At 36.8% G+C, this 23,478-nt stretch overlaps 1 protein-coding gene and 1 long non-coding RNA gene across 4 annotated transcripts in view; one reads left to right on the forward strand and one right to left on the reverse strand.

The window, feature by feature from the left end:
* The window catches only part of cd151l (CD151 antigen, like), a 124,674-nt gene extending 111,997 nt beyond the window's left edge, over positions 1-12,677 (reverse strand). For both annotated transcript variants that reach the window (XM_079825385.1, XM_079825384.1), the window contains exons 1-2: positions 12,385-12,677; positions 9,905-9,985 (exon numbers count right to left, since the gene is read on the reverse strand). In XM_079825385.1, the coding sequence (XP_079681511.1) occupies positions 9,905-9,985 (81 nt within the window). In that variant the 5' untranslated portion in view covers positions 12,385-12,677. The remainder of the gene's footprint in view (positions 1-9,904; positions 9,986-12,384) is intronic.
* Positions 12,678-20,576: 7,899 nt separating this feature from the next.
* LOC307131321 lies at positions 20,577-23,186 on the forward strand. Of its 2 annotated transcripts, XR_013817157.1 has the most exons (5): positions 20,577-20,864; positions 21,144-21,301; positions 21,699-21,755; positions 21,866-21,919; positions 22,666-23,186. It is a non-coding gene; the product is annotated as an uncharacterized lncRNA (long non-coding RNA). The 2 variants fall into 2 exon arrangements; XR_013817158.1 differs by lacking the exon at positions 21,866-21,919.
* Positions 23,187-23,478: the final 292 nt, after the last annotated feature.

Consider the following 23,478-nt stretch of genomic DNA (forward strand, 5'->3'; position numbering starts at 1 on the left):
CAGTTAGAAGTACAGTGCAAAATGCAAATGTAAACATTGGTACTATAAATACAGTGGTCAGTGCAAATGAGCATAATCCAGTTAAGATATGGCAGTGCAAGATGCATATGTAAACAGTTGTTACTGTGATAAACAGTCGGTAGTGCAAATAACAAAGTGAAGGAAGATGTGAGGTAGGAGAGTTATCGTTTATGAGGGAAGTGGATCAACGGGGGTTTGAGTTCAATAAAGAGACAGCTCTGGGGAAAAAACTGTTCTTTAGTCTGCTGGTCCTGGTCCGGTGGATCCTAAAACGCCTGCCGGAGGGCAGGAGAGAAAACAGTCTGTGGGCTGGGTGAGAGGAGTCCTTGAGGATGCTGCGAGCTCGATGCAGACAGCGTTTCCTCTGGATGTGCTCGATGGCAGGTAGTGGAGTCCCTGTGATGCGCTGGGCAGTTTTCACCACCCGCTGCAGTGCCTTGCGCTCCGCAACAGAGCAGCTTTCATACCACACTGCCACACAGTTGGTCAGGATGCTTTCTATTGCGCAGCGGTAGAAGTTCACCAGGATGGCCGAGGAGAGCTGATTCAATGGAGGCCTATCTGAAGCCTTTCTCAGCCATCAGCTTTCAACAAAAATATCTTCATTTGTGTTCCGAATATGAACGGGTGGTCTTACGGGTGTCGAACGACATAAGGGTGAGTAATTAATGACAGAATTTTCTTTTTTGGGTGAACTAACCCTTTAATTTTAAAACAAATTTTTTAGTTTTTTCAAAAATCATGCATAAACATTTTTCTCTCAAAATTCAAGCATGTACATACATGTTGCTTAGATATTATGGTAGCCCAGTTTGTGCTGAATACAGTGTAATTACACAAATGTACAACCCCAAATCAGAAAAAGTTGGGACAGTATGGAAAACGAAAAAAAAAAAAAAAAGAAGGGATTTCTAAATTTATTTTGACTTGTATTTCATTGCAGACAATATGGACAAAAAATATTTCATGTTTTGTAAGGTCAACTTCATGTCATTTGTAAATATGCATCCTTTCCTGTCATTCAGACCTGCAACACATTTCAAAAAAAGTTGGGACAGTAAAGCATTTACTTACCACTTTGTAATGTTGCCATTCCTTTTCACAACACTTAAAGGTCCCATGGCATGGCATTTTTCTATTATTTTATAGTGTTTTCTGAGGTGTACTTATATTATTAGTATGATTTTTACATCATAAAATGTCATAATTTAGAAATAAAAGGCATTTTTTCTATACTGCTGTTTGCCCTGTGGCTGAATGCCCTGCTTCAAGAGGCGTGTCTGCTGTGAGACTTCAGTAAAAACGCCCACTGTTGTGATTGGCTGACATCTTTGCATTTTAAATGAGCGGAGGGGGCGTGGTTTAACTAGGCACGAGCAGGCACGAGTCTGCCAGAGAGACGGATGGACCTGTGTTCACTTCTCATCAGTTCTCTCAGCATGTCTCAGTTCAGGGTGAACTGTTGTAGTTACTAGCATATACTTCAGGTTATTAGTTTATTTCTAGTCGGAGGGGCTGTCACTCATGTCAGAAAGTTAGTAACTTTAGTAAATTATGCATCAGCGCTGACTCGAGACGCGAACCGTTTAGAACGATTCAGTCCGATTTGGTGAACTGGTTCGGTTCACTAAAAAGAACCGATTCAAAAGAATGATTCGTTCGCGAACCGGACATCACGGAGACGAAGCGATTGCTAGCAAAGTTATTTATTAGTGATGGAAATTTCGATTCTTTCAAGAGATTCGTTCAATTTCAGTTCGTTCATCAAAATGATTCGTTCAGATTCGTTCATTGATTCGTTCAGTGACCATTTTTTTTATATTCCATAAATATCCCAGCAGTTGGCAAAAAGAGTGTCTTATGCGTTATTTCGAACGTATTTACTTACAAAAAAATCATTTGGCTTTATTAAAATGTGTGCATCTATCATTAAATAAAATAAGTCTAAATAAGTTCAGAAGACCAAAGCACAAAGGTTTTCTTGCATGATTAACAATTAATTGTTTGGTCAGACATTTACACATTCATATTATTCAGATATATCTGGGATTATGGTAAACGAACGTAGAGTTATAAACAATCGTAGCCTAAAACTGCGCTTTGCAGCCATCTGCTCTCTGCTTATTGCTGAACGAGACTGATTCACATGCTAAATGACCGACATCCATTTCCACGAACGAGATGCACCACCAGTTCGTTCACGAACGAGATCTAGCAGCAGTTCATTCTATTCGTTCACGAACGAGATGTAGCAGCAGTTCGTTCAATTCGTTCACGAACGAGATCTCTCTCTCTCTCGTTCAGTGATGGGCGTGTTCGTTCAGTATCGTTGGTGGTTCAATTCGTTCATGAACCAGATGTACCAGTTCGTTCGTTCACGAACGAGATCTCTCGTTCAGACTCAAAAAAGCAACTCGGTCAGTGATGGACGTGTTCGTTAACTCCAATAATATCGCATTTTTTTATTTGTTTTGCAGTTTTTGGAGAATTGCATGACACGACTCAAACGTAATGAAGTAATTTGTATTAATTTTATAAAACAACAACAATGAAAATAAATAATACAAACACAATACATCAGTAATTATACAATCATTTAACCATCAGCCTGCATTATTACACTGTTTTCATTAAAATGGTAAAGTGTACATGTCTTTCTTTGCTGCATACCGTATATGCCTAACTACACAAGCCGAGCTCTACATGTTCGCTATCAGTATCGTTCAATAGCTGGTTCATTTCGTTCACGAACGAAATACAGTTCGTTCACGAACAAGTCGAGAAGGAGATCAGTCTTTGGTTCAGAGTCGGACTCAAAAGCATCTCGGTCAGTAAAAGGCGTATTCGTTCACTGAATTCAACAAATCACATGCTCCGTCACATCTTATACTCGAACGCTATTGGCTCGAAGTTTTGTCATTGACAGGATGAAACAATCCACAGAGCTGCGCATGCGCTCGCTCCTCGCTGCTAATAGCGCCATGCTGCTGTGGAGGGAGGAATTTCAGTGAACGAGAAATATGAGTCAGTGGACTACTTGAACGAGAACGATTCGTTCACCTAAAAGATTCGTTCAAAAAGAACGATTCGTTCACGAATGTAACATCACTATTATTTATAGTAACTACTGAGTTATGAGAGCGCTGTCAGTCAGCGCGAGTTTATTGTGTTTGTATCTGAGAGTTCTGAATAAACACGAGTCCCAGTCACACAGAGTCCTCTTCATCATTATTCTACCAACTTTGTAACACATGCAATGTACCATTACAGCGAGATGAACGAGTTAGTAAGTGTTGAGTATAGCATTATTTCTAGATATGTTCCAATCATATGAATAGCGTCATTGACGCGCATTGAGTAACGTTACACAGCGCAAACAAAGACACAACAGCTGTAATCGAATGTAATCCAGTTTATTGTGGGGATAGCTGGCTAGCCTAGCCGGATACCCTCACGCTTACCCTCCTTCTGCTTAATCTCACACCGCGTTTGGTGCCTCCGCTGTGGGCCAGATGCAGTACTGGGGGTCGGGGATGTTGGAGGCCGAGCTTCGGCTTGTGTCAAGTTTATCTCTAAAGATGTGACTGCTGATGTTAAACAGAAAAGACTGTATGCACATTTAAGAACAGATAGACGCGACAAGGACGTACAAAAACACTGACTCACAAGATAGAAAACACGAAAACACTGTTCTGTCGGGAGAGAGAGAAGCCGCTGCGTGTCCACAAATAATAAATAATAAGCTACACATAAGAAATCAATGATCACAGATCAGAAGGAACTGAAGAAAGACTTCTGTTTTCATTTGTACATCCAAACACTGAGAAACTGCCAGTGTTCACTCGTTCACAAGTAACGTTAATGATCTCGAGTGTTTGCATGGGCGTGCCAGATTCTCTGGGCGGGGAAAGGGAGGAAACCGTTCCTGCTTGGACGTCAAACCAGGAGACTTCAGGATTGGCTCGTCTGGCCTGTCATTTTCTCAAAGGCAGAGAAAGACAGCCAGAACTCGGTTTTACACCGATCAACATTTCTATCCACTTGGGGACAATATTCAGGCTAGGGGAACTCATATTAATGTTGAAATGCCTCATAAAATGAAAATTTCATGCCATGGGACCTTTAAAAGACGTTTAGGGACTGAAGACACCAAGTGATGAAGTGTTTCAGGTGTAATTTTGTCCCATTCTTCCTGCAAACAAGTCTTAAGGTGGGCAACAGTACGGGGTCTTCGTTGACGCATTTTGCGCTTCAAAATGTGCCACACATTCTCTATTGGAGACAGGTCGGGACTGCAGGCAGGCCAGTCAAGTACCCGTACCCTCTTCCTCCGCAGCCAGGACTTTGTAATGTGTGCAGAATGTGGTTTTGCATTGTCTTGTTGAAATATGCATGGACGTCCCTGGAAAAGCATATTATGCTTCAAAATCTCTATGTACTTTTCAGCATTAATGGTGCCTTCACAGAAGTGCAAGTTACCTTTGCCATACCATGACAGACCCTGGCTTTTGGACTTGTTGCTGGTAACAGTCTGGATGATCCTTTTCTTCTTTGGTCCGGAGCACACAGCGTCCATTCCTCCCAAAAAATACCTCAAATACTGATTCATCTGACCACAGTACACATGTCCACTGTGTGATGGTCCATCCCAGATGCCTCCGAGCCCAGAGAAGTCGACGGCGCTTCTGGACACTGTTAACATAGGGCTTCCTTTTGGCACAGTACAGTTTTAACTGGCATTTGTGGATGTAACTACGTATTGTGGTACTTGACAAAGGTTTGCCAAAGTAGTCCTGAGCCCATGTGGTGATATTGCTTATAGATGAATGACGATTCTTGATGCAGTGCCGCCTGAGGGATCGGAGATCATGGTTGTTCAGCTTAGGCTTGCGCCCTTGTCCTTTACGCACTGAAATTCCTCCAGATTCCTTGAATCTTTTAATTATGTTATGCACTGTTGAATGTGAAATATCCAAATCTCTTCCTATCTTTCTTTGAGGAACATTGTTTTTAAACATTTCAATAATTTTCTCACGTATTTGTTGGCAAACTGGCGATCGTCGGCCCATCTTTGCTCCTAAAGGATTAGACCTTTCTTGGATGCTGCTTTTGTACCAAATCATAATTACAATCACCTGTTGACATCACCTGTTTCAAATCACATCATTATTTAACCACTTTACCTCATTACTAGCCCTAAATTGCTCCTGTCCCAACTTTTTTTGAAATGTGTTGCAGGTCTGAATGACAGGAAAGGATGCATATTTACAAATGACACGAAGTTGACCAGACAAAACATGAAATATTTTGTGTTCATATTGTCTGCAATGAAATACAAGTCAAAGTAAATTTAGAAATCACTTTTTTTCTTTTTTTTTGCGTTTTCCATACTGTCCCAACTTTTTCTGATTTGGAGTTGTAAGAGCATGTCAAAACTTCTAAAGGGCCCCAAAACAGCTCAGACTCCAGAGGGTTAATTATTTGAGTGTTTTCCATGGTTGTGTTGACATTTCTGCCTTTATAACTGAGGGGATTATAATCAGGGGTAGGTTAAGTTTAAAATAAAAATGTGTAAATGTAAAATATTTTTCTCCTGGTCCTTATTTTAAATAGGTCATAAAACATCAATAATTATCGATATCGACTTATATGAAACACTTATATCGTGATAGTTTTCAGCCATATCGCCCAGCCCTACATGAAAGGACGCGAATAAGCATGTGAACTTGACCGTGCTAGTTTTTACAGGCTATGGTTTGAAAGGGAAACTCACATTTTGAATGCGCTTTTACCTTGACAACAACGCTGATAGGCCTACACGGCAACGAAAGCACAGACAAACAACATTCTATTAAAATCTTGTTCTCATTATAATGCTATATGACAGATTGGTGCTGCACATCTTGCACTTAATTTTATTTTTCACGATCAAAGTGATTACAGACATCACATCACTGTGCGTTTTCGAATCCATAATGAGAAACAACTTTAAATAAAACAGGTCTACTGTTAAAAAACATGAGAACAATGTACCACTGCTGAATTATTAATATCATCAATGATATCATAAAGAATATGACCATCTCAAATAACCCATAGTCGATAATGTTGGGCATTGCATTTGAGCTGAAACTGAAGAGAATGAACAACAGCCGGAATAACGGCAGCGCTTTGCTAGCTGGTTAATAAACTCAACCAAACGCGTCCTATATGAGTTTAACCAGATATAGACAACATAAAAATAAATCTTACAACTTGCATCTGCAGAGAAGGACGCGAGTGTGCACGTGAACTTGACCGCGCTAGTCTGATGTAACTCTCGTTGTGGATTTTCTTCAACAGTGTGCTAATACACGGCGAACTAAAGCACAGAGTAAAGATTCTATTACAATCTTGTTCTCATTATAATGCTATATATGACAGATTGGCACTGCATCTCTTGCAAATCATTCTTGTCGGCTATTGGCTGGAGCACTGTTTGTTATGCTTCGTTGTCCAGACTGCCCACATTTGTTTTGGTTGCAGTTTGTGGAGCTTATGCGGACTACAGAGACCACGTTTTTTATACAGTGTTCAGGGGACAGGCTGCTAGCGGATAGCGAGGAGATGTTTGCTGTATGTGACAAAAAATGTTTTGGCCTAAAAAACGCGTGACATCGCTTAGAGCACCTTTAACTGTATTTCATGATCAAAGTGATTCAAGTCATCACTGCAGTGCACGCTTTAACTTTATTTCGCCCGTCTGGAGGCATGCTGTCTAATGCTAACCAATCAGACCTCAGGTACCGCCCAAAATGGCGTAATAACCAATAAAAAAAAAAAAAAAGAGACAAATATATATATTTTAAAGTCAGGGGAATCATCGTTTTCATGTTCGATCGTCGCTGTCACGTTCGAGTACTCAAGTGCTCTTTTGCCCATCCCTAGCGGCTATCCAGCCCCATACGCAATAAACTGCAATGCACTGTGTATTCTGACACCTTTCTATCAGAACCAGCATTAACTTATTGAGCAATTTGAGCTACAATACAGGGAGTGCAGAATTATTAGGCACGTTGATTTTCTGATCATATTTTTTTTCCAGGCACATTTGACCAATTCCAAACCACAGTAATCCTAATAACTACTATTGATTTAGTATTTAATAATGTATAAGTGATATATAATTGTTCATGAAGGCTGGAAATGAAAATCACCTTATATTGAGGTGTGCAGAATTATTAGGCATGTTTTCTTTTACAGATAAATTGAGCCAAAAAAGAGATTTAACAGTATTAAATGCCCATGAGAAGGATGCAATACTAATGCAATACTAGACATTGCCTTTAAGGCGTGACCATTGGACAGTGAAATGCTCGTTGGGTCAGCAGGATCTGACAAAAACAGGTGGTGAAGAAAAGACACCTGTTAACTGCAAAAGAATTAAGAATTGAGGTGAAGAATTAAGGGTGAAACCATCAGGAACCCTTTAGTCTCCAGCGCCACCATTTTCCAAAGCTGCAACCTACCTGGAGTCTCCAGAAGTGCAAGGTGTCAGGATCTCAGAGACTTCAGTTAGGTAAAGAATCCTAAAAAATGACCCCCACTAGATAAGAATCACAAGCTGAAGTGTTGTAAAATACATGAAGAAGGTTTTTTTATAGGCTTTATGGACAGATAGGTTGAGAGTGACTCTTGAAGGACCAGCACCACATCCTCTAGTACCACTGTTTGAAGAATTCATCTTCCAGAATCTGGCAGTACGTTTTGGGAGTTCATTTTTAGTCCATCTCTGCAAAACGGACTTCAGGATGGACTAAAATGAACTCCCAAAACGTACTGCCAGATTCTGGAAGATGAATTCTTCAAACAGTGGTACTAGAGGATGTGGTGCTGGTCCTTCAAGAGTCACTCTCAACCTATAAAACCTATAAAGCCTATAAAAAACCTTCTTCATGTATTTTACAACACTTCAGCTTGTGATTCTTATCTAGTGGGGGTCATTTTTTAGGATTCTTTTAGAAGTCTCTGAGATCCTGACACCTTGCACTTCTGGAGACTCCAGGTAGGTTGCAGCTTTGGAAAATGGTGGCGCTGGAGACTAAAGGGTTCCTGATGGTTTCACCCTTAATTCTTCACCTTAATTCTTAATTATTTTGCAGTTAACAGGTGTCTTTTCTTCACCACCTGTTTTTGTCTGACCCTGCTGACCCAACAAGCATTTCACTGTCCAATGGTCACGCCTTAACTGCAATGTCTAGTATTGCATTAGTATTGCATCCTTCTCATGGGCATTTAATACTTTTTGACTTTTCAGTCTGAGTTAAATCTCTTTTTTGGCTCAATTTATCTGTAAAAGAAAACATGCCTAATAATTCTGCACACCTGAATATAAGGTGTTTTTCATTTCCAGCCTTCATGAACAATTATATATCACTTATACATTATTAAATACTAAATTAATAGTAGTTATTAGGATTACTGTGGTTTGGAATTGGTCAAATGTGCCTGGAAAAAAAATATGATCAGAAAATCAATGTGCCTAATAATTCTGCACTCCCTGTAGTTTGTCTGTTTGATCAGACCACACGTGACAGTCTTCGCTCCCCATGTGCATCAATGAGCCTTGTCCGCCCATGACCCTGTTGCTGGTTCACCACAGTTCCTTCCTCTGACACTTTTGATAGACACTGACCACTGCAGACCGGTAACACCCCACAAGAGCTGCAGTTTTGGAGATGCTCTGACTCAGTCGTCTAGCCATCACAATTTGGCCTTTGTCAAACTTGCTCAAATCCTTGCTTGCCCATTTTACTTGTTTCTAACACATCACCTTTAGGACAAAATGATCACTTGCCTAATATATCCCACCCACTAACTAACAGGTGCCGAGATGAAGAGACAGTGTTATTCACTTCACCTGTCAGTGGTAATAATGTTATGCCTGATCGGTGTATAATGGCAAGTGTCCCACGGGTGTCGGGAAGGGGCAGTCTTAAAATTAGTGGTTAAAACATTTTTATAAATCATAAATTCAGATATTTTTTCTTTGTAATGTGTGAAAAGTATTGATATTAAAAGTTAATTATTTGTACCTGATTGTATGGGGGTTTTTTTTCATAGTGTGATTTTTGGGGAATTGTATTGAATCCAATTACGGTCAATTTGACCCGGACCATACAGGCTGTAAACAGAAATCAAACAGTGCATGAGGATTAATGTTAATGTATCCAGTTGAACCCACTAGATGCTGCATGCTGCATTCGCAGTTTAGAAAGCCATGTAAAAGTTAAAAGTTCAACTTTTAGAAAACAGGTCTTGAGACTTTGTGGTTTCACTCCATTCCACTGCATCTCATGTTAAATGCAGTACTCTGTGTGATCAGCCCTTCGGCCCTTTTTATTAAGCTATTCAAATACATGATGCTGTTTTGTTTATAATTGCTTATGCAATTTACAAAAGCATATTTGATTTATAATGTTAGTTTAAACATTATGCACTTTTTTTTACAGACAGTTCATTGCTTTGAATAAACAATTTATTGCAGTGCATTAATGTACTCATTGCGCCCTCTTGTGGCCTCAGGTGACAAGCCAAAAGTTTCTTTAACAATCATAAAAAAAAGATATGTTTACATTTTATTTTGTTTTTGACTGTTAAAACTAAATAAAATAAAGTTGTTTGCCTTAATAATTTGGTTAAACTAAAAATATAATGGTTAAATTGAAAAATTCTCTCTACTGGTCTTTGTTTAAAAAAAGGTTATAAAACATTTTAAATAATTATCGATACTGAATGATCTGAAACATTATATCGTGCATACATTTTTTTGCTGTATCGACCAGCCCCACTACATAGTTAAAAATGTTCTGAAGGACTTAAAATAACAATAAGAGATACCAACCCAAAACAGGAAATTGAAGGTGAAGAGCAGGTATTTCAGACAGATGGTCCCGCATCTTTCCTTTTTCTCGTTTGATCCCATCTGAAAAACACACACAGACATTAACTTAAAGCAACTTAGCATCTTTTTTGGGCTAAATACGCTGCAGTCTAGCCATTGTGCTCAATATTTTGTTTTGTGTGAAGACTTTTTTGTGCTTTTTTTTTTTATTATTTTTGCTTCATTTGATTTGGTGTAAAGTTATTACTGGTTATAAGGCCACAAATAATAGCAAACTTATGCAGTTGGGTTAATATTTTTTTTACCTTGATTTTGGAGGAAAATTATTTTAGTAATTATGTTAAATGTGATTTTAAATTATGCATTTTAATAAAATTATCGAATTACCTTCGGTGTGTTTGACAAAAGCACAACAAAAATCCTTCAGTGTGTAATAAATATTTTTTCATGATTAATACAGATTGAACTTCTGTATCAACAGCTGAAATGTTCTTCAAAATATCTTTCATGTTCCACAAAAAATAATTTTCGAACGAACGAACGAAGGAATGAATGAGGCTCCCATCCAGGTACTGACCAGGCTCAGCCCTGCTTAGCTTCAGTGGGAAACCAGTCTATTACAACCAGTATTACTATGTTCACACTGTCAGTCCCAATCTGATTATTTGTGTACCCGATTGTAATCTTATTGATTGACTGTCCACACTGTGTATCAGTTCAGATCTGATTTGTGTGTCCTGTGGTGCTCAACTGTTCAGATCTGATTTGTGTGTCCTGTGGTGCTCTTACATTTTCTAGAATATATTAATTGGTTTCTATGGCAATGACGTTGGGTTGATACTAGTCCTATGACAAAAACAACATGGAGAGGTTTGCAATGTTGTCTTACAATATGACAACGTTTGGATGTCGTGCTAGACTACTATGTCTAGTGAAGCAGTGGCAGAAAAGTAGAAGCATAGCATGAACAACTTTCAAGTGGATTTGCACAAAAATTGGACTGTCTGAACAAGGCTTAAATGATGATATAACTATCATTTTGGGTTTTTTGGGATGATATAACTATTAAGTATTTTGTTAAGCTCTGAAATAAAGCTATAATTTACATTAATGTTTCTCTAAAAATAATTGATATGAGAAAAGGGTTTCTCAGCATGTCATATGAACCAAAACACTGTTAAAATAGATACTTTCCCACATGAAAAAATACTATAGTATATTATAGTAAAATTACAGTAAAATTACTCTAGTACTATAGTGTTTTTGAACCATACTATAGTAAAGATACTACAGTAAATTGTAGTATATTGTAGTATATTATAGTATTTACTACACTTTGTTAATTTACTGTAGTATATTTACTATAGTACGGTTCAAAAACACAAGTATTTACTAGAGTAATTTTACTATAATATACTATAGTATTTTTTCATGTGGGTTGACACATATGAATGTGTCTAGAACTTTGTTTATCTGCTAATTAAAGAAAAACACATATCTTCACATCAATGACTGATACACTCACTCACACACCAGTTATAAACATCTGATAGGCATACACTTTAAAAGACATTTCTACATGTACTGGGAATAGCCTACCATGATGATGTTCCAATACCATTCTACACCAAAACTGCGCTATTTTTGATTAGATTAATTTTGAAATAAATACTTAATTTCACAGTTGTGTAACACTTACAACTTATAATACTGCGCAGTAAATTAAGCAGTGTGTGACACACAACTGACTATCATTCACCTGTCTGAACATGTTAAGAATGACGATCATTTATTACCCCCACACAGCACAAGCCAGGCTGAATTCGGAATTACACAGTAGGCTATACAGGCCTAACGTTACTTTAATTTGCATATAATTATTCTAGTGTTCTATTCAAAATACATAATCAGAAACAGTTACAGAGCACTTTTACATTTTTGAGCAACTTTCATTTGTATTTTCGCCGTATCTTAACACACTCATTCAGATATGCTGACATTTGAAAATCACTCATCTCAGTCCTATTTCCTTGGGTTATTGTATTGAATTGTGTCTTCTATAGGTCCTGTGTTGTATTCTACCGCCACACACTAGCCGTCCGTCTAGAAATCAAGTTAAACTCTACTCTGTAGCACCGTACTCATTAGAATGTATTCACAATTATTTAATGATCAGATAGTTCGACCTGATCGAACCATAGGCTATATCGAATGTGTGATCAAACAGAGAATGGATTTAGCAGTGCACCTTTGTTGCATTATTTTACTGTTACCACTATAAAGCTGCTTTGAAACAATATTGTAAAAAGCGCTAAGGTTAAATTAATAAAGGTGACTTGACTTGACTAGGACACTTGAGAAAACCACAAAGATACTTAGCTAATGTCGCAAACTGGACTCTAATAACCACTGATAACGTTACCACGTTTACAGCTAAAAAAAAAAACACCGACGAACTTTTCAATCAGTTTAGATCTTACCTTTATCAGCTGTCACACAAAGACTGCCAAACGGTGTCTTCATTCAAAGAAAACCTATTACGCTTAATTCATGGGCTAGTTTTCTTCTTTAGAAACATCAACAAAAACATAATAGGACCCCCCAAAAAAGTTCAAACGAGCTCCACCCGAGTAAGCAGGGTTGCCAGGTCCCATAGAAATAAAAATCCTGCCCAAGTTATGGTGCTCGGGAAGGGACATATTCGGTAGTTAGCTACTCTTCTTCTTCTTCTTCTTCTTCTTCTTCTTTAATGGCGATCAACTCGCCATCTACTGTACTGGATGGCAAATTAAACTTGCATAGGTGATGAGTCTGAAGTTTAAAATCTGAATGGATGTTTCATACTCCTTCTCTCAAATGGACCATTGAAACTCGATCTATAATAATACAAACCCACAATCACCCTTGATCACCCAGAAGGTTCTAAGGGGTCCCCAGAAAATTTCAGAGAATAAAAAAGATAAAGCAAAAATGGTTAAAGTCTACCGTACATTCTAACTGCTTCATTTCTAAATGCTGTATGCATACTTCCCAGAATTGTATGTTTGTTTTGTATCTTTCTAGTGAGTTTCTCACTATAGTCCCCTTTATCTTACTCACTGGGGTTGTAAATTAAAATATCTAGCTTCTGCCTGACCGCCTTCCGCATTCAATTTACGAAAAAAAATCTGAACTGCGAATTATAGATATTTTATTTCATAAAGTTTTAAATATGGATACTTTTCTTATACACACACTACATCACAATATGGGTCATTCCTGGGATTCAGTAATATTTCAGTCCCAATTACTTTTTTAAAGTGGTGGTTCACCTAAATGAAATGTTAAAAGTTTTTCACAATATTTTGGTCTATCCATAATAATGAATACAATTATAAAATTATTGCATTTAAATAATTTTTATCATAAAAAAGTTATTTCTGTCATTTTGTCATGTGCCTGAGGCACTTCACTGAATTTGTACTTAATAATTAATAAAATGTGAAGTGTTTATAATGTGCAGTGTCCATAATTATTTAGACTCCAGCATATGACATCATTCACAGGAAATTACATCATTCACCTCTCTTGTAAGTCATATAATTTTGTATTCATATTTTTGAGGTGTATTATAGTCAGGCAGGGTTCTGTCAAGCTTAACAACTCAACCCCATCACACAATTAAAGGGAAAGTTCACCCAACATGACATTTTTCTTTCAGATGAATACAATCTGAGTTGTATTAAAAAATGTCCTGGCTCTTCCAAGTTTTATGATGGCAGTGGCAGTCCAAAATTTGAAGACCAAAAAAGTGTATCCATCCATTATAAAAGTAATAAAGGCCTTCTGATGCGAATTGATGGGTTTTTGTAAGAAAAATATGTAATGTGAAAATATGATATATTGTAAGTCTCAAGAGTATTTATATTAATCAATACTTGGATTAGTCATCTGACCTTTTACACATTTTGTCACAGCTTGTTTTAACCTTGAATTGCTCTGTAAATGCATGTGGTCTCCAGAGCCATCTTGTCTTTTTTCCCTTTTCCCTTCATGTTGAACTGGGCCATGAGAAAATTACTGAAGAGGCTGAAGAAATTTAAATTACAATCTTAAGTCAAGCTTTGAATTGATCACTGACCATGGGCCTATAGGAATAGTTCACCCAAAAATAAAAATATCATAATTTTCCTCACCATCAAGTCATCCTAGGTGTATATGACTTTCTTCTTTCAGAAGAATACAATCAGAGGTATATTAAATAACATCCTGGCTCTTCCTTTTATGTTTGTTAGAACCAAAAATGTATGCGTGTGTCACAATGATTGATTCTGATGATGAATACACTGCAATAAATGTTCTTCTTACTCAGAAAAGCAAATTATGGGTGGAGGGGGTGAAATTGGACATAATATCTTATGTCATTTACTTGTCTAGTACATGCATCTTGACTTGATTTAAGAATTTGTTTGATATTTGGACTGGAAACAAAAATAAAAAGAAAGAAAAACATTTTTTGCAGCGGTCTCTCACTGGTCTTGATAGATACATTTATTAGCTTTATTTATTTATCAGGTCCACAACCCTGATTTTCAGTAACCTATGTGTTGTGTTCCATGAACCACTTACACTAGAACATTGAGTGTTTGAAAATAAAGTTACAAGCCCAGGGCGTTGGAACAGCCGTTTAAAATTTAAATAAAGTTGGAATACAGCAAATTGTTATATGGCTTTCTTCTGTGGAACTCAAAGATCATTACTCATACGACCCAAAGAGATGGATTTTTTTTTATTAAACTGTGTTCCACAAAAGAAAGGAATATACATGATGGTAAATAAATGATGAGAGAATTTAAATTATTGGAGTATCCCTTTAACATTTAAAAGCTAAAAGAAAAGTGCAAAAAGGGGGGTTCTATGACCTTTTAAAAATAAGTATCAGTGATCATATCAGCCTCAGATTTCCTGATCAGTGTGCTACTAATATTTTGAAACATACCGGTCAAGGACTTTGTGGACACAGTCCTTTACATCCTTTCCTCCAATTCGAGCAAGTTGAAGCACCTGTTGAAAGTCCATACAAAGTCCATAAAAAACAATTTTTCACTGAAATATACCCTAGGAAAAGCAAATAGTGTACTTTATTGCTATACTATTAATAACTCATATACAGGTGCTGGTCTTATAATTAGAGAATGACTGAATTTGGGATTTTCCTTAGTTGTCAGTTATAATCATCAAAATTAAACAAAATAAACATTTGAAATATATCAGGCTGTGTGTAATTAATGAATATAATATACAAGTTTCACTTTTTGAATGGAATTAGGGAAATAAATCAACTTTTTGATGATATTCTAATTATATTACCAGCACCTGTATATTCATTATGCCTGAGCATGGTGAAGCAAATTGAGTGCATTTAACAAATTATAATCCACAGCAACTTTACGCAACAATATAATTTTATATACATTCATTGGTGAAAGAGCCCCGACACATATGTTTCTCAGAGGAGTATGGGGAGAAAACTGAATTTTGAAGTGTATGCTTGCATTAGAAAAGTGCACTTCATTTACTGACACTATACATAACTGAAACAGTTTTAATGCACACCTTCCAGCTAATGATGATTTAATATTTTCACAGACCATGATATAACTAAACCAAAATCATGGGGAACAAGTGCACTGTATACTTTGTAATACCAATCATTACTTTCAGACTCTCTCTTGTAAATCCTACCAGGTTATCAAAAGCTTTTCGGTCATTGAGGAGTAGCTCCTCTCTCTGGAAATCCTCCATGGACTTCAACCTCTTAATATGAGTGGGTGAAAAGGCAGGCTCACTTCTGCCAAGGCGTCTGACCTCCATGTGAATTTCAATTAATTTACTCAAGACTTTTTTCTGAAATTCTGAAATAAAAAAGAAACACATTTATTAGGGCTGTATGGTTTGGGGGGTGGGGGGGAAGAACCTCACTTCCCTGAGATGATGATCTCGACACAGACACAAAATATCAGTTCTAGCATTGCTAACTGGACATCACAGACTGTTCATTATAAAAATAAAATATAGTCAACCAGACATATTGTCAGCGAACATAGACTGGAGAGACTGGTAAGTTACTAAGCTTTTATTTACAAAAAGGATAATGGAATCAATGTAGCAATATAGCAAAACAGATGAGTTGAATGGAGACGGTCAATTATCACTGAAATAATTTAAGAATAACTTTCTTTTCTTTGAGGGACGAACACTTGGAGACTTACAAGGAGGTAAGTATCCATCAGGTAAGGGATAATCCACAAATATACAGTCTAAGTATATGATGAGACTAGACAAGTGTGTGTGTGTGTGTGTGTGTGTGTGTGTGTGTGTGTGTGTGTGTGTGTGTGTGTGTGTGTGTGTGTGTGTGTGTGTGTGTGTGTGTGTGTGTGTGTGTGTGTGTGTGTGTGTGTGTGTGTGTGTGTGGCAGGTCCTTTTAACTGGTGTTTATTGTTTAAACATCTGTGAGGAGATGTTTGCAGTATGCGACAAAAAAATGTTTGGCCTAAAAAAACGTGTGACATCGCTTATAGCACCTTTAAAGCTACACTATGTAACTTTTCCGTCCACTAGAGGTCGCCTGTTCAAAACAAAGGCGTAGTTTGATGACGCACGTTTGAGCGCAGAATCTTGGGACATGTGGTCTTCACCTCACAGCCGGTGGAAAACAGTCAGGACAGGACTCGGGCAGAAATCATATTCATGGATGCGATTATTAACATTACTGTAGTCTGAAGCAGAGCAGGACCGAGTGTTGTGGAGCTGAGCAAGGCCGCAGGAGCGATTGAAGAGCGGGACTGTTATTATGGCATAGTTGCCGGCGGGACTTTTATTATGACACGGTTGCCGGCGCCACTTCCTCTTTTCCAGTCATGAGTGAGGTAACGCAACTCTGTTTATCGTATTAGATATATCTAAGTGTGTTGAAAAGGAAGTTATGACGTTCGCTCGGCGGCTGCTATGACACTTGTTCACACTGCAGTGAGAGTAAAGTGTTTCACTGAATAAAACCGGAAACCGAGGGTGACGCAGATATGACGCAATCGACAGGCGACTCCCTCACATGCATAGCTCACTCGTCCCGGTTCCTCGGTTAAAATAGCAATTTCTCACGATTTACAAATAGTTGGAAACATTTGGGATATTCTAAGTACTCAACTGAACAAAATATATAACACTGGCCTAGTGGTTTCTGGATGTTTTACTGCAAAAATCCTACATAGTTCACCTTTAAAATAGACATGTGCCGGTAAACGGTAATACGATATACCGCAATAATGAACATGCACAATATTGTTATCGTGGGCACTTCAAAATACCGTGAATAATTATTTATTACGAATTATTCAGATTTTTAGAATGTATTTTAAGAATACTTTACCCATCAACCGTTTAAAATGAACAACGCGTCAAAGAGGAACGCGCACTGATGTAAACAGACCGTTCATGAGCCGAGCACATGGCGGAAGGCGTGAAGACGCACTGAAATGCACATTCACTTTCAGACAGCAGAGGGCGCTGGCGAACAGCAGAAATACAGCCGTTTCCCCAGTAACCACAATCCGGTGCTCATCATCACATAACCTAATACTTAAAGACTTAAAGTCATTTTCAAACTTCAATTTTTTTTTTTTAGTTTTAAATTACATGCCCTAGATATTGTTTGAATATGTTCTGACTGTTGTTCAATCACACACTTTACAATATGGCTCCATTATTTAACATTAGTTCATTCATTAACAAACTGACAATGAAAAATACTTCTAAAGCATGTATTAATCTTAGTTAAATGTACATTTCAGCATTTAATAACACATTATTAAAATCAAAAGTTGTAACTGTATTATTTAATGGACCTGAGCTTACACTAACAGTTGCTTTTTTAAACTAACATTATCAAAGAAGAATAACTTCTGTAAAAATGTAGCTATTCGCTCTTTGTGAATGTTAATGCATTAACTGGCGAGACATTATTGTAAAGTGTTACCTATTGTTCTTTATAATTCTTAAGCACTTTAATCTGTTTTAAATATTTGTTTACTTTATACATTTTTGTGTATTGCTTTATTGTATTTAAATGTTTGGTTCTTTTGTTATAAGACATTTTTTAAACCTGTTATAGTATGACAACACTTTTTTTGCAACTTTTTTTTAAATATTGTGATAATACCGTATACCGTGATAAAAGCTTCAGCAATTAATTGCAACATTAAAATTGTATACCGGCACATGCCTACTTTAAAAGAACAATTATTATTTACAAACCAACATTATAAACCATTTACATTTTAAATTATGGTACAGGATCATAAATGTAGAGCCTTTATTATAAGACAATAATGACTCTGATTTGCTACATGAACGTAGCTTTACTTGATCTAAACCCCAATAAGTGTCTGACGATCAGTCAGAATACTTACAAAGCCAATGATTAGCTCCTTGTAATGAAAAGAGCCTTTGGGTGTATTTTAGCCGCTGTTGAGACACAAGCAGAAGGGAGAGAAAACATGACAATGTGAGGTATTCCAAATGTCTGTACAAATGAAATGTATCCAGTTTTCATTGATCATTATTGACTAATTTGAACATGGCAAATCAGTGATGCAGGATTGTAGAATTATCCCTTTAAAATCTTTCTAAGACAATGATGACTCTGACTTGCTGTGAAGATCGAAATTTTATTGTTTAATGTTATTTTTATTTAGTATTATGTTTTATTATTTTTCATAATTATTTGTATAATGTACAATGTAAAGTCAGACAGTGTTGAACATTGTGTCCCAAGGAGAGACTTGGATGAGCTATATTTGTTACAGGAATGTGCACTCTTATAGAACATGTTTCCACTGATGCACACAGTAGCATGCATCTGTTCTATGATGTATTGTAAACTGATTCTTTATAAGGAAAGTGGATTGTGCAACTGATGTAAGCATGATGTATACGCTCTATTTTAAACATAGGACGCATGTTTCTCTTCCTTCTATGGAAGTCTCTTCCTAGTGAGATCCTCTGTTAGTAGTATATATAATATCCAAATTGAGTGTCCAGCCTCAGACGAGACGAGGAGAGACGAGACTCAGAGGAGAGACGAGACGAGATGAGAGATGGACGAGGGACGAAGGGAGGATGAAGAAGGGAGAGGGGAGAGAAATGGAGGAATGGAGAAACATACAGCTGGCATGAGACAATAACTTTTTAATGTCTCAACTATGTCTGATATATAAAATAATAAAAAGAGATCTCTTGGCAAATTACTGGTATTCCGGTCCTGTGATTTAATCATAACGGGGACAAAAGCTGAATTTTCAGATCTACATGCTGTATCACAGGGGTCTCAAACTCGTGGGATGGTATTTTGTGGCCTACTTGGAGGAATGTTCAAATTCAGAGGAACAGTTTATGTTCAGAAGAAACATTCATGTTGAAGAACTGTTAATAATAGACTGAGAAGATTGGATCAGTTGTGTTCCTTTTTTTGAATATGTGAAACATATATTATTACTTTTTTTGTGGAATACTTGATGTGGCCCAACCTGACCCAGAGTCTACCCCCAGCAGCCCTCAGGTAAATTGAGTTTGAGACCCCTGCATAATCTAAACCCAAAATACTGAGAATTTGTCTGACAGGCAGTCAGAACATATACTTACAAAGCCAAAGATACACTTCTTGTAGTGGCTCTAAAAAGAGCCTTTGGGGTGGATTTAGCTGTTGAGACACAAGCAGAAAAAAAAAAAAGAATTAACATGACAGAATGTGAGTGAGGTATTGCACATGTCTGTGCAAGTTAAAAATACTGCTAGATTGATCACTTACAAAAATCAGATGACAATAGACACTGAAAAAAGAGAGAAGATAATTATTGTAATGGTATAAATTCTCAAAGTGAAAAAAAAAACTCTGATTAATGAGTAGGCTATGTGCAATAACATCTGAAATGCACGAATCGAAGAAGAATGCATTTGATGAGACCTACAACCCCCAATAATAAACTTTAAGTCACAGTAAGATGCACTTTTATTATTGAAATGCATTAGTGTTGTTGTTGTTTTATATTATATATTATTTAATTATAAAATTACGCATGGCGAATATTTTGTGCACGCGCCAGCAAGGGAGAGACGGGAGCCCGCGCGCTCACAGCCAAGAGCAAGTGTGTTCATTTCCAATGAAAAGCGCATCAATTTCCAGTGAAGTGAAGATTATTATTATTGATGCTAATTGTATAAACAATTTGTTTTAAAGCAGGGGTCTCAAACTCAATTTACCTGGGGGTGTTTCAAATAATAGACTAATTCAAAGCAAGGCCAAATCAAACAGAACAGTGAACGAAATTCTAGGTCTAATTCTAGTTCTATTTGCAAACAATATTTACACTAATTTGTGTCAAATATATTATTAGTATATCCGAGATTCTGCGCATGAGTGAATAAATATATAGATGCGCTGTCAACATTCGAGTTCCCTTGTGGTCTAGTGGTAGCCTGATTTTACCAGACTCTTGTACATTTAATTTGTACATGGCCACTCTCCATTGACAAGCGTTTACTTCCTTGAAGGCGGGTCCTCTGTTGAAGTTTAAAACTATTCGATCTGCCATGAGTCACTCTGGATCTGCATAACCAATCGCTAACGTTTGGTCGTGACGTATGTCACGTGCCGTTCGCCTTTAGGCTTGTTTGAGATGCGCCTCGCCTCGCCTCAGCCGAGACTAGGCGGCTGCAGTGAGGGGAGGAGTGAAAAAAGTGCAGGCAAGCCGGACAGTTCCAATAATAACCAACTGCAGAACCGCAGAACCCATATACGTCACTCACAACAGTCTGAGAGCAACAGCGCCACGCCACAGTGACGTCACTCACAACAGTCTGAGGACCGGAAGTGGGCGGAGTTAACGAAAACTAAACAATCGGCATGGCGGAAAAAGAGAATACGGTAAACAGTTGTTTTTGTGTTGTGGTTTTAATCTATCAAGTTTATTTGTGTTGTGTATTTGATCCATAGTTGTTGTATTAACACTTTATACAGCACGTGGCTCTAATCTTTTTTTAAACGAGCTTTACAATGTCTCTCGCATCTGTTGATATGGTCTTGCTTTAAGTTACATATTTATTGTTTGTGATTTTACTTTGTTGTTGGCGCTGTATTTTTTATTTAATTACCTTTTCTGATACTGACCAATGTGTTTTATGTGGATTTTTTTCGAATTTATAGAGGCACATTACGATTTGGAGAGGCTCAGCTTTACTTCATTTTCATCAATGCAAGACATTCTGCAACAGTTTTCACTGCCCAGTGTTTTTAAACTGACCAGATGGCACTAGTTGAATGCACACCTTCAAATTCACTTCAAAAAGCAGCTGTCCATGAAGGTATGAATGTTTTGAGTGGCAAGAAATAGTATTTATTTGTTATCCCTTTAGAATTAGTTGGTTTTCTGCATGATTTGGTCAAAAGTGTCATCTCATCTTCAAAGTTTCAAGTAGATATATTTATATATAAGCACAATGTGCTTAAGCTAACAAAATACAAACAATATTTCATGTGTCTGAATATGTCCTATTAAAATCAAATCAAATACACAACCAAACATCTGATATGAATTGCCAAATATAGATATTGTTCATTTGGATGACGTTCTGAAAGTTTCTTTTATATTCTGAATTTGCAGTAAGTGGTCATTTTTGCTTGAGAACAATGAAACTTGTCTCTCTTGTACAATTTTTATGGTTACATTATATATAATATTTCTGTTTGATTATGTTGCAGTAAATTGACAAGCAGACTCACCCCAGCACAGGACAATGGAAGCTGATCAAAAACAAGGTTAGTTTTAAAAGGCTCTCATAAAAACATAAGCTACTTATACAGATAGTGTGTTGTTATATCTGTCACATCTTTTCCAGGAATAACTTAATAATGTTCTATTGTTTTAGACTGTTCCACAACAGTTGGTCGGCTCTATTGACTGTGGGATATTCATGTTAATAGTAAGACATTTTTTTAAAAATAAGAGCTTCTCTTCATTAGGATGAAAAACATGAGGGCTTTTCACACTTGAAATAGTAAACCCCGGGTATACAGAATCCTGGGTTATCTTGTTTCACACTGATCATCATTTACCTGAGATGAACAATTAATCCTGGGTATTCATACACTGCCGTTCCACACTGTACTGTACTAAGCCATAGGATAACATCCTTATTTGCAGTGTCACTGATTGGACGAACACTGCACACAATATGTTTACATAAATGGTCAAGCTTTGCATGTCCTCGTATTACAAGTTTATCCTGAATGGACATTTCAGACTATAAAATAATTAAAATGGTCTCTTCTTCACTGCAATTGTTGCGTTTTCTGTCAGCATTTGACGTTTTTCCTCTCCAACGGTGAATTTATTATTTATATAGAATGCACAGTGTTTCAGTGACTGTCCAAAGCACGTAAATATAAAAGTGTGAAATGTTACTTTACCCGGGGTTAAAATTGTGTTTAGAACGACGATAAGCACAGTGTGAAAGCTTGCCTTTGATTTCTGTATACATTTTGAACTGAAAATGGTTAATTAATTTGATTTGTGACAGGGTATGATTTGTCACAAATATAGACATGAGGAAAATTGAATTTCAAAACTTTTTTACAAACTATTATACATGCTACATCCTTCAACACACGAGATTGTTAAAAAACTTCCAACATTTCATCCCATTTTTTGTACCCTTCTCTCATGAAGGAGCCACGGATCACAGAAGACCTCTGCACTGCAGGCGAACTACCAAACGTTTTCAGAGGTTTCGTGGAGGAGCCGTGCTTTCTGAAATTGAAAGAGGAAGACCAGGAAAAAGCCCTTCAACTTTCACAGGCTGAAATGGTTGACCAACAACTTGCCAAAGAGCCTTTAGTATTTTTTAAGTGTTTGGACTAAAGGAGTCTCAGAATTAATTGTATATTTATGGAGATTTCATTTGATTTAATTTGTCATGTACCTGCTGTGCAATAACTTTGAACCTAGTTCAATATATTCTCTTTGGTCTGATTGTGTATTTTTTTAAAGCAAACCCCAGCTAGTATATGATGCCTTTGGGGAAGTAAATAATTTGTGTGTTGTTTTAGGATTTGATTAATCTGAATCTGCTTGAATTATGCATTCCAGTGTAGAATTGTGTAATGTGTATTATGTACTATGAAAAAAGGTTCATTCTGAAATGCTTGAGTAAAAAATATTTTGTCATATAAATAAATGTTCAAATGCTCAATCTTTGTTTTCATTTTTAGTGTTTTAAGCTTTATGTTCAATTGATCTAATATAATCTTTAAAGACATAATATAAATAGAAACTTTTTACTTTAAAAATCCTTAACAAAACGTTGCAATGGGGTTTATATATATATATATATATATATATATATATATATATATATATATATATATATATATATAAACTTACATTTTATATATATATATATATTAATTTACATTACATATATAACTTGCGTTATAAATATATTCAATGTGTAATGTGTGTATTTTTATGATTTAACTATGT

This window comes from Gobio gobio (genome assembly GCF_949357685.1).
Source record: "Gobio gobio genome assembly, chromosome: 9".
Lineage (NCBI taxonomy): Eukaryota > Metazoa > Chordata > Actinopteri > Cypriniformes > Gobionidae > Gobio > Gobio gobio.